Below are 12851 nucleotides of genomic sequence, written 5' to 3' on the forward strand. Positions count from 1 at the left end.
CTTGAAATTAGCCCTTTAAAAGTTTTGCAGTTTGATGACTTCATGGGAATTCTCTTAAACCTCAATTGGAACGTGTTAATTTTATTCATTAATATTTAGAAACCATATAAATCAAAAGCAGAGAGATAATTGACTTTTCTGGGTATAACCTAGTGTCTCTGCAGCAGTGCCATTAACTTCTGTGTGGAAATTTCCAGGCCTGGTATTTATCATCCAGAGGGACTTGGGTATGGTTGGTTGGCACATGGTTCACCTAACTGCTATAACTGACTGTGTCTGATTCGTCAGCAATATTTCTTGCTTCATTCTGGCTAAATTTGTTGAAATCATAAAATACCTTTCTAAATGGAAGGACTTCCAGGTGTTCATTTAGATAAATAAAAATGCCGAGCCAGCAATAGGATTAATGAGCATGGTGACTTTTACTGTGAATCATTCTGGCTGTTCCTCTCCGCCTAGTGGCCAGATTCTCATACCATTAGGTGGCCTGATGACAAAAGCCACAGCATTTCATTCATTTATTTACCAGTTCTCCTTTGCTGATAGGGAGAATGCAGAAAAGATGTACTGCTTCTCGGAGCTGGCACTGATGTTGAATGAACCAGCGGAGAGGATTGCACCCACAGACAGTAGGCTACGCCCTGACCAACGCCTCATGGAAAATGGCAAGTGGGATGAGGCAAATGTGGAAAAGCAGCGACTAGAGGAGAAGCAGAGAGCTGTGCGACGCCGGCGGGAAGTGGAGGCTGTCCAGGCCTTGGAATATGGTGAGTGCCTGCAAGCTACCCAGCAAGAAAGTACCAGAAGCAACAGCAGCACGTGTCAGAGAGTCGGTAATCACAGAATAGGGTGCACAGAGTCTATGATTTTATTTATTCTATTTATTTATGCATTCTTGCATTTCACTATTATCTAAAAACAGGTTGCTGTTCAAAATGGCTTACAGTATACAGTTAGGCTAAGTTACAATGGTGTGTTGCAGTTACAGAGTGGAATGTGACGTTGTTACCCTAAGATTTTAGCTACAGAATTTATTGAAGCGGTATGATAGAAACACAAGAGAACAATATCAGGGGAGTATGTAGTATTTCCATTACATCCCAAGGATTAGTCCAGACAAATGGGTTGTGACCCTCCACCAGCAGGTGGAGAGAGCTCTAATGAGTTGTGCCTCTGTCTCATAAGCTCCTACACTTAGAAACCAAGCCAGTATTCTCTATCTCCATCAGGCAGGATAGCAGCTCCTGTGTGCTGTGGTGACTTCTGTGTGGCCTCCTGATCTGCTTGCAGGTGCAGTTGAATTTGGGAATGAGAGTATCCTGTGCCTCAGATAGTGGTCTAGGTCCCTCCCATCTCTTCCTTTGCCATTTTCTACCACTTTATCTGTCTTCCCTTCTGTTTTTCTCCTGCCTCTATTTTTAAAACAGCCACTGTGGTTCTTTTTGAGAGCAATTGTGCTTTGGGAAGATTGTGGGGCCTCAGTGCCTTGGAGGTCACAAGATTGGAAGCTGTCTGGAAAGCTCTCCTAGCCTTTGTGCCTCTTTTTCGCAGGAGGCCAGAGCACGTGCTCTCGAACAATGTTACAGCCGTTTCTTACATCAACAGACAAGGAGGAGCAAAGAGTGTATCTCTAGCCCAAGAGGAGCGTCTTCTTTTCAGTGGGCAGAATTGAACATTCCAATTTCAGGGTCTCACATAGCGGGTTCACTGAGCTTGCAAGCGGATTTCCTCAGCAGAGTGTCTCTGGACCCGGGGGAATGGCAACTATGAAAGACTGCATTTCACCTCATTTCCACACACTGGGGCCTTCTGGTTCTGGACGTTATGGCATCCAGACTCAATGTGCAAGTAGACAGATTCTACAGCCACTTCAGGGAGAAAGACTCTCTAGGAACCGGATGAACTGGTACAGCCTTGGCTGTCAGACAGCCTCCTTTACGTGTTTCCTCTGTGGCCTCTCATGGGAAGGATGTTGCACAGGATTGAGTGTCATCCCGGGAAGGTCGTTCTTGTAGCTCTGGACTGGCCCAAACGTCCTTGATATGCGGACCTCATCCGTCTTCAGATCGCACCTCAGTTGACTCTTCCTCCACAAATGGGCTTATTCCACTAAGGTCCATTACTTATGGAGGATCCCTCCCACTTTGGTCTTACGGCCTGGCTCTTGAGAGGGCGCAATTGAGGAAGAAAGGTTTTCGGATGATGTTATTACTACCTTGCAGCAAGCCCGAAAGCAGTCCACTTCTTATTATTCTAGAGTGTGGAGAACTTTTGAGAGCTGGTCTGCAAATTTCTGTTTCTTCATTTCATGCTTCCCTGTGTCAGATTTATCCTTCCTTCAGGAGAGATTCAAAAAAGGCTTGGCTCTCAATTCGCTCAAGGTTCAGGTGGCAGTGTTGGCGTGTCATACAGGCAAGATTCAGAATGCCTCATTAGCTGCTCACCCTGATATAGTGTAATTCCTGAAGAGAGTCACTCATCTGCATCCCCCATCTCCACAATATTTGTCTTCAATGGAGTCTTCAAGTGGGTTCTTAAGGCTCTTTGAGCCCTTTTGTTCAGCAACTATCAAAGATCTTACTTTAAAGGCAGTATTTCTAGTTGCCATTTCATCAGCACGGAGAGTTTCAGAGCTTGTAGATATCCCTTTCTCCACTTTTCTGACTCGGGGATTTCTGTACAGCACTTCCATCCTTTTTGCTGAAGATTGTATCTCCTTTTCATGTCGATCAGACTGTGTTTGTTTCTTTTTCCAGGGAAGTCTATTCCGCAGAATATGCTTCCCTGCGACTGTTGGATGTGAAGCGTGTCCTTATGCAATATATCTTACCACTACCAACGATTTCAGGTGGTCTGATCATCTTTTTGTCCTCTTTACGAGACACCGGAAGGGTTTGTCAGCCTCCAAAATGACAGTGGTTCGATGGCTTAAGGAGGCTATTTTTTCGGCTTACATTCTGAGGAGTAGATCTGTTTCCATGCACATCAAGGCTCATTCTACCAGGTCTTTGGCGACTGCGCTGCGTACGTCTAGTAGCGCTTTAGAAATGATAAGTAGCAGTAGTAGTAGACTTCTTTGGCAGCGTCTAGAGCGGTTTCATTGACAGAGATCTGTTGTTCAGCGACATGGTGGTCTTCTCATTCCTTTGTTAAGCATTACCATTTGGATGTGTCTGCTCGAGCAGTTGCTTCCTTCAGGGCCACGGTTCTCACTGCAGGGATATCACAGTCCCTCCCCTCTTAAGGATTGCTTTTGTACATACCATTTGTCTGGACTGATCCCTGAGATGTAATGGAAGGAAAAGTTAGTTAATTACCTGAGTCCAGAACCAGCCCTTCTGTGATGGTTTTGGTTTTTCCGGGTTCTTTGTCATTTCGGGTACATAAGTGTTGCCATACTGGTACAGACCGAAGGTCCATCAAGCCCAACATCCTGTTTCCAACAGTGGCCAATCCAGGTCACAAGTACCTAACAAGATCCCAAAACAGTAGAATACATTTTATGCTGCTTATCCTACAAATAAGCAGTGGATTTTCCCCAAGTCCATTTTAATAATGGTGTATGGACTTTTCCTTTAAGAAGCCATCCAAACCTTTTTAAACCCTGCTATGCTAACTGCTTTTACTACATTCTCTGGCAACGAATTCTAGAGCTTAATTACATGTTGAGTTCTGTTATTTCTAAGGCATGAGTTTTGCCCTTTATTTCCTAGTTCTTTTTCTGAGGCTCGAGTTTTTTCTCCGAAATTTCACTGCTTTATCGAATACTGGCTTGGTTGCTAAGTGCAGGAACTTATGAGTCAGAACTCATTAGAGTTCTCTATCTCCACCTCCTGGCAGATGGTCACAACCCATTTGTCTGGACTGATCCTTTGGGACTAAAGGAAAGAAAATTATCAGGTAATTAACTAATTTTTCCATACCAGATAAACAGCTTTATAAAGAAAAGTTCTGTTGTTTTAAAATAAATTATCCTGTGCCCTACTTAAGAAAAAACAGGACATTTATTCCACTTGATAAAGCGTGCAAGGTCTGTACATAGGCATTTAGAGGGGTAGTTAGCACAGCGTAATTTACCATGGGAGTCATTAACTCAGTACTGAAGGTTAGTAACTCCCACAGTAAATAATTAACACAACTTGCATTCAACCTTGCAAGCTGCATTATTTTTCCTCGGGAGCATGGATGCACTAACACCTGACTCGATGCTCCTGGGTGCCATCCTTAAGAGACTGTGGTTTTCTAATACTCATGCTCACTCCTGAACCCCACTCAATCAGATACCTTCCCATAGACACCCCTCTTCCCTGTAGTCAGAGGTGGCTACAGCAGGGACAGCCTAAGGCAATCTGCTGCCTGAGGCAGTGATGATATGGCACCCCCCCCCCCCCCCCCCCCAAGTCCAGCATTTTTCCACATGCTTTCTACTAACTCTCTCTGTTTACTCCCTCCCCCCAGCCGCGGTCTGGCATCTCTCCCCCTTCCTTCCTCAACTAGCCCTCCCCAAGCCTACCTTCTTTCTTGTTGTTATTGTTTTCAAAAGTCAGTGGCAGCAGCGATCCCTGTACACTGCCCTGCCACCAGCACCGGCATCTCCTCTGTATTGTGGCCTGCCTCTGAGGAAACAGGAAGTTACAGAAGAGAGGCGGCCTGCAGTACAGAGGAAACGCCGGTGCTGATGGCAGGGCAACATATGGGAATCGCTGCCACCGATGACAACTTTTGAAAAACAAAAAAAGAAGGTAGGCCGGGGACGGGAGTTCAGGAAGGAAGGGGGGAAAGATGTCGTTCCATAAAGAGTGCTGCCTGAGGCCCCCCCGCCTCAGCGTAATGTAGGGCTGCCACTGGGCTACAGTATAGTGCTTTGGTATTATATTACAGCGTGACTTATTTTCCCCTGTCAGTCTCTCGGTTCTACGTGGATTACAATTTGAAGAAGCTGGACAATCACTAGGAACACACAATAGTAGTAATAAAATGATTATTGTTTTCAGCATAACTCAAAAAAACTAATATAATAGTATTTAAGACAATAAGTACATAAGTAATGCCAGACTGGGAAAAGACCAAGGGTCCATCGAGCCCAGCATCCTGTCCACGACAGCGGCCAATCCAGGCCAAGGGCACCTGGCAAGCTTCCCAAACGTACAAACATTCTATACATGTTATTCCTGGAATTGTGGATTTTTCCCAAGTCCATTTAGTAGTGGGTTATGGACTTATCCTTTAGGAAACCGTCTAACCCCTTTTTAAACTCTGCCAAGCTAACCGCCTTCACCACGTTCTCCGGCAAGGAATTCCAGAGTTTAATTATGCGTAATGTAATACAACTACTTTAAATTGTCATTCTCTGAGGACAAGCAGGCTGATTATTCTCACCATTGGGTCGTCGTCCGCGACGGCCCAGGAGACCGGCAAAATCTTGAGAGCAAACGAAGAAGTCTCTCAAATGCTCCGTTGCATGGGCAGAGCGCACTGCGCATGCACGAACAGCTTCCCGCCCGCAACAAGAGCGTGAGTCCCTCAGTTGCTTTTTTTCCGTGACACTGGTAACACGGAGTTTTTTTCTGCTTGGCTGTTGCCTTCAGTCCAGGGGATCGCGCATGAGTTTTTTTCTTTTTTCATTAGCTTCCATAAAAGTTAAAAAAAAAAAAAGATTTTGTGTATTTAGTTCCCTTATTTTCTTAGTTTTCTCCCTGTTGTAAGTTTTCTTTCTTTTCTTTGCGGCCCTCTTTTGGCTGCATGGTTGGGTTTACTTTTCCCATTTTTATGCCTCTTTTATTGGCACAATCGCGTCTTTTAATTTCACAGCTGCTGTTTTTCTGTCCATGTCATCGAGGACACCCAGCGGCTTCAAGCGTTGTACTCGGTGCAACCGGAACATCTCGGGTACCGACCCCCACGCGTGGTGTCTCCAGTGCCTTGGTCCCGATCATCTTCCAGCTGCTTGTAAGCTGTGTTCTCTAATGAAAAAGCGGACCCAAGTGTCTCGGGAGGCTCAGCGTGAAAGACATTTTGCTGATCGGTCCGGTCCTTCGACGTTGGCATCGACATCGGTACCAAGGTTGGTGGCTTCGGTGTCGACGTCAAGGGAAGCATCAACATTGAGAGCACAGGTAATGGCTGCCAAATTATCACACCGCATCAGGAGCAGCGAGGCATTGAGTGGGTCTCCACCTGTCTCGAGGCCTACTGTGTAACCAGGTACCTCTAAGTGCAGCCAAGGATAGAACAGTCTCCTCCAGCCACAGGCTCCCGGTACAGTCAAGAAATAAATGTCCACCAGCAACTTCAATCTTAAGGACTTTATTCCATGCAGGTTTCTAGTAGACCTGATACACAGTTCCAACAGCCGCATTCACCTTCAATCTTAAGCACATGTAAGCCACCTGAAAGTGTGTGGCACATAGTCCCCTTTAAGCAGTAGGCTATCAGCACATATCAGGATTCAATACAGGCTCACAGTCAGCTCCAATCTGGGCTCTTTATCCAGTGCACAGTAAGCAGTAGTTCAGTTCCAAATAGAAGCAGTTCTTTCAGTTCATCATCACAGTTAAATCACAAAGCAGCACTCTCTTTACCTTCAGGAGAGTTCAATACTTTAGGGACTCCTCATACCCAAGGGATTTCACCCTGCATCAGCTTCACTGGTAAATTCAATACTTTAGGGACCTCCCTTACCCAAGGATTTTCAGCCTGCAAATAATTTTGGGACTTCCTCACACCCAAGGGATTTCAGCCTGCTTCAGTACTTTAGGGACCTCTCTTACCCAAGGATTTTCAGCCTGCAACTGCTTCTCTCCTTCTGCTTCTCTCTCCCCTGGGACTCCTTCCCACCTGCCTAATCAATCCCTGGCTTCTGCTCTCACAACCAATCATTCTCCTTCCATTAGCTTCCCCCACACCCATACCAGCTGAGTTAAGCTTTAGACTAACGATGAGCTCCTGCACACAGGGTTTCCTATCTCTCTTTTCCCCTAGTGGCAGCCAATCTACACAACCTGCCAGCTTACACCCGTGTCTTCCCCTATTGCAGCTAGGAGTCCAGTCCAGGTTCTTCATCTCACTCCATGGCTCCTTGCCTGCAATGCCTTCTGGGACTTGTATTTCAGACTGAAACTGCCTTAATCCAACTATCCTGGATGTGACTTTATCACAACTGCTATGCAGGCCCCTCAGGACCGACCTTCATCGGACCCAGCCCCGAGGAGGCGTGAGGATTCCACGTCCTCCTCTTCGGTACCAAGGAGTCTCAATGACGGGCGTCGAGTGAAGACTAAGAAGCACCATCATCGTTCTCCTTCCAGACACGGTACCGAGAGCTCCGGGGAGCCGAAGGATTCGGCACCCGAGAAGCGTCGGTGCCGAGAGGACCGCTCACCCTCTATCCAGGAGGTGCCGATGCGTCGGTCTTCCGGCAGCTTGGTACCGGCTCTCGAGCCCCCTCAGATTCTGCCACCAGCCCCACAGCCTTTTTCGATGGAGGCTCTCGACGAGTGCATCAGGGCCTTTCTTCCAGAGCTTCTGGAGGGATAGCTGCGCCAGTCTGCGTCGGTGCCAGGGGTGCTTGCGCCTCCTACATTGACTGTGGAAGCGGCATCTGGGCCTTCACCTGTGGTGAGGTCCCCGTCGGCATTGACGTCGGCTGCCATCCGGGTCAATTCTCCCACGACGTTGGCGGAGGAAGCTTCGCCGCAGTCTAGGCAGGAGTCGACTTCTCGACATCCCCCTCGAGATCATCGTTCCTCGACGTCAAGACAGGCTCGGGTTTGGACTGCTCTCAGAGAGCTTTTGTCTGACACCGATGATGAGTTCTCATGGGAGGAGGAGAAAGATCCCAGATACTTTTTGGAGGAAGAGTCATACGGCGTCCCATCTGATCCTACTCCATCGATTGAAAGAAGAGATGTCTCCACCTGAGAGTCTTTCTTTTTCCTCCGTTCGGGAAATGTCTAAGGACATTCCTTTCCGTATGGAGGTTGTGGATGGGCCGAGGTGCTCGAGGTCTTGGACTATCCTTTCCACCCACAGAAGTTGCAACGGCCCCCTTGCATAACACACTCTGAAGTTCTTATGCGAAACTGGTCGTTCCCTCTATCTAATCCAGTGGTTCCCAAAAAAGCTGAGTCCCAGTACAGAGTCCATGGAGAACCAGTAATGGTGAAGGCCCAACTACCTCACGATTCCATGGTGGTGGACTCTGCTCTCAGAAGAACCAAGACTACTAGAGACTATGCCTTGGCACCCCCAGGCAGAGAGTCTAGGACCTTGGATTCTTTTGGGAGGAAAACTTATCAGGCCGCTATGCTCGCCGCCAAGATCCAAACTTACCAGCTCTACACGAGCATCCACTTGCGGAACTCGGTGAGGCAACTGTCCAGTTTGGTCGAAGCACTTCCTCCAGAGCTCGCCGAACCTTTTCACCAGGTGGTCAGGCAGCAGAAGGCGTGTCGAAAGTTCCTGGCCAGGGGTATGTTCAACACTTTCGATGTAGCATCTAGGTTCGCTGCCCAAGGTATAGTGGTGCGCAGACTCTCATGGCTGCGTGTCTCTGACCTGGATCATTCAGTCCAGCAGCGGAAACGAAGAAGCGATATGGATCACCTTAAAAAGAGATGATAGAACCTCTGTCCACGTGGGTGTTGTCTACAGACCTCTGACACAATTGGAGGAATTAGATAAAGACCTGATCGCAGATATTCAAAAGTTGGGAAACAAGAGAGAGGTGCTGTTGCTGGGAGATTTCAATCTGCTGGATGTAGATTGGAAGGTTCCGTCTGCGGAATCGGAAAGAAGTAGAACGTGGATGCTTTCCAAAGTGTTCTGCTCAGACAAATGGTGACGGAACCCACGAGGGAGGGAGCGACGCTTGATCTGGTGCTCACAAATGGGGATAGTGTGTCAAATGTCCGAGTGGGTGCCCGCCTGGGCAGCAGTGACCATCAAATGGTTTGGCTTGATATGACAGCTGAAGTGGAGGGTGGCCACTCAAAACTCAAAGTCCTGGATTTCAAGCGTGCCGATTTTAGTAAAATGGGGGAATACCTGAGGAAGGAACTGATGGGCTGGGAGGACGTACGAGAAGTGAAGGACAGTGGTCCAAGCTGAAAGAAGCTATAAATAGAGCCACAAACCTTTATGTAAGGAGAGTACATAAAAGCAAGAGAAAAAGGAAACCGATATGGTTCTCCAAGCAAGTGGCTGAGAAAATAAAGGCTAAAGAGTTGGCGTTCCTGAAATACAGAAAAACTTAAGAAGAGGAACACGGGGAGGAATACCGGATGAAACAGAAAGAAGCCAAGAGAGAGATACGTCTAGCGAAAGCTCAAGCGGAAGAACAAATGGCTAGAAATGTAAGGAGGGGTGACAAAAATTTCTTCAGGTATATTAGTGAAAGGAGAATGACTAAAAAGGGAATTGTGAGCCTAAAAGATACTGTGAATTGCTATGTAGATGAAGATGAAGAAAAAGCAAATTTGCTAAATAGATACTTTTGTTCTGTTTTTACAGAAGAAAATCCTGGAGAAGGACCACGATGGACTGGCAAAAGTACATTTGAGAATGGAGTGGATATAGAGCTGTTCACGGAAGAGTGTGTGTATGAACAACTTAAAAAATCTGAAGGTGGACAAAGCCATGGGACCGGACGGGATCCACCCCAGGATATTGAGGGAGCTCAGAGAGGTTCTGGCAGGTCCTCTTAAAGATTTGTTTAATAAATCCTTGGAGACGGGAGAGGTTCCAAGGGATTGGAGAACGGTGGATGTGGTCTGTAGGAGTATTTCCCTGTGTGTCTCACCTTGCTGGTCTTGGCCTGTATAATCCTATGACATCAAAATGGAGGCTGTAAACTCTGACCTGCACAGCAGTGATTTAGCTAATTCAGCTTTCTGGAAAAGCTAGCAGACATGTAACACCAAGGACATGCTGTGGGCAAACCAGCCCCCCTTTATCTCCCCGAGAAGCTGAAGGCTCCAGCAAGGCGGGTGAGAAACAGAAAATGCATACCAAAATGTAACAACTTAAAGGTCAAGAACAATGGACGCTTCTTGCCATGCAGTGAGCCGAGGAAGATCCAGATTGGTCCTGGCTGGTCACCTGTGCATCAGGGACTCAGGAGAGCGGGAACAAGGAGAAATCAGTTAGTCGGAAGCCTTGGAAGAAAGTGGAGGTGGAAAGAAGACCAGTGAGATCTAATAAGGTCCACCAACTGATGAACTGTGTATCTGGAGGAAAGTACCGTGTGGTTCAGCTACCTGTAAGGAGTGACCTGTGCCCTCCCTGTCTGCTGCAGAGTGTCTGTCCTGGCTCTGACAAAGACTCGCTGGTACCTCAGCTTGAGTCTGGGAAGTATCCTGTGCAACTCCTGAGAGACTGACACGAAGGTCAGCCGGGTGAGAGACACGGTGATGTTTTTTTTTTTGTTATATTTGTACCCCACGCTTTCCCACTCATGGCAGGCTCAATGTGGCTTACATGGGGCAATGGAAGGTTAAGTGACTTGCCCAGAGTCATAAGGAGCTGCCTGAGGTGGGAATCGAACTCAGTTCCCCAGGACCAAAGTCCACCACCCTAACCACTAGGCTACTCCTCCACTCCATTTCCTATTAGTCTGGGGCTAGTTAGTGGAAATTACCTGAGCAAAGGACTGGGTATAGTCATACCGTGATCAGGAGATAAGCTGCTAATAACTGTACTACCTCGTAACATAGTGTAACCTGACCAAACAGTTGTGTAATTTTATCTGGTAACCAGTAAGAATTAGTGTTTAGTAGCGTGACGTATGATTGTAATTTTTATCAGCCAGTAATTTTGTATTCAGCCAAAGCTTTGCCAGAGTTTATATATATTTTGCATATATTCTATATTTTCTTATCTATGATATCTATAATAAAACTAATATATTCCAGCTTGCTTTTCCAGTCGCATTCTTCTCTCTTGGAAGTAACTGTATAGGTTCCAAGGTTCCCTCCCCTAGACCTAGTACAGAATAATTTGTCTGCAGATAGTTCTGGTTCTGGCAGGTCCTCTTAAAGATTTGTTTAATAAATCCTTGGAGACGGGAGAGGTTCCGAGAGATTGGAGAATGGTGGATGTGGTCCCTCTTCACAAAAGTGGTGATAAAGAAGAAGCTGAAAACTACAGGCCGGTAAGCCTCACTTCGGTTATTGGAAAAGTAATGGAAGCAATGCTGAAGGAAAGGATAGTGAATTTCCTGGAAGCCAATAAGTTGCAAGATCTGAGACAACATGGTTTTACCAAAGGGAAATCGTGCCAAACGAATCTCATTGAATTCTTTGACTGGGTGACCGGAGAATTGAATCATGGACGTGCTATAGACGTTATCTACTTAGATTTCAGCAAAGCTTTTGACAGGGTTCCCCACAGAAGGCTCTTAAATAAACTGGATGGGCTGAAGATAGGACCCAAAGTGGTGAACTGGATTAGGAACTGGTTGACGGGCAGACGCCAGAGGGTGGTGGTTAATGGAATTCACTCGGAGGAGGGAAAGTTGAGTAGTGCCTCCTAGGGTATTCACAAAATGCCTAGCAGTAGTTGTAGTGTCACTACACAGACTGGATATACATGTGTTCCCTTATGTCGATGATTGACTGGTAAAGAGTAGTGCCTCAGGGATCGGTGCTGGGGCCGATTCTGTTCAATATATTTGTGAGTGACATTGCCAAAGAGTTAGAAGGTAGAGTTAGCCTATTTGCGGATGATACTAAGATTTGTAACAGAGTGGACACCCGGGAGGGAGTGGAAAGCATGAAAAAGGATCTGAGGAAGCTAGAAGAATGGTCTAAGGTTTGGCAATTAAAATTCAATGCGAAGAAATGCAAAGTGATGCACTTAGGGAATAGAAATCCACGAGAGACGTATGTGTTAGGCAGTGAAAGTCTGATATGTACGGACGGGGAGAGGGATCTTGGGGTGATAGTATCTGAGGATCTGAAGGCGATGAAACAGTGTGACAAGACGGTGGCCGTAGCTAGAAGGTTGCTAGGTTGTATAGAGAGAGGTGTGACCAGCAGAAGAAAGGAGGTGTTGATGCCCCTGTATAAGTCATTGGTGAGGCCCCACCTGGAGTATTGTATTCAGTTTTGGAGGCCGTATCTTGCTAAGGATGTAAAAAGAATTGAAGTGGTGAAAAGAAAAGCTACGAGAATGGTATAGGATTTGCGTTACAAGACGTATGAGGAGAGACTTGCTGACCTGAACATGTATACCCTGGAGGAAAGGAGAAACAGGGGTGATACGATACAGACGTTCAAATATTTGAAAGGTATTAGTCCGCAAACGAACCTTTTCCGGAGATGGGAAGGCGGTAGAACTAGAGGACATGAAATGAGATTGAAGGGGAGCAGACTCAAGAAAAATGTTAGGAAGTATTTTTTCACGGAGAAAGTGGTGGATGCTTGGAATGCTCTCCCACGGGAGGTGGTGGAGATGAAAACGGTAACGGAATTCAAACATGCATGGGATAAACATAAAGGAATCCTGTTCGGAAGGAATGGATCCTCAGAAGCTTAGCCGAGATTGGGTGGCGGAGCCAGTGGTGGGAGGCGGGGCTGGTGGTTGGGAGGCGGGGCTAGTGCTGGGCAGACTTCTACGGTCTGTTCCCTGAAAATGACATACAATTCAAGGTAAGGTATACACAAAAAGTAGCACATATGAGTTTATCTTGTTGGGCAGACTGGATGGACTGTGCAGGTCTTTTTCTGCCGTCATCTACTATGTTACTATGTAAGAAAAGTTCAGGATGGTTTCCCTGGGCACCCTTCTTCCCATGATTCAGGAAAACGATTGGCTGTGCTCTCTGGACTTAAAAGACACTTACACATCCCGAT

The 12851-nt window shown here is 46.6% G+C and overlaps 1 protein-coding gene across 1 annotated transcript in view; it reads left to right on the forward strand.

The window, feature by feature from the left end:
* LOC115479653 (oxysterol-binding protein 2-like) overlaps positions 1–12851 on the forward strand; it is a 378141-nt gene that overhangs the window by 357250 nt on the left and 8040 nt on the right. Inside the window, exon 15 of the mRNA XM_030217714.1 lies at positions 547–767. Within this exon, the coding sequence (XP_030073574.1) occupies positions 547–767 (221 nt within the window). The remainder of the gene's footprint in view (positions 1–546; positions 768–12851) is intronic.

The sequence above is a fragment of the Microcaecilia unicolor genome, chromosome 11 (genome assembly GCF_901765095.1).
Source record: "Microcaecilia unicolor chromosome 11, aMicUni1.1, whole genome shotgun sequence".
Classification (NCBI taxonomy): domain Eukaryota; kingdom Metazoa; phylum Chordata; class Amphibia; order Gymnophiona; family Siphonopidae; genus Microcaecilia; species Microcaecilia unicolor.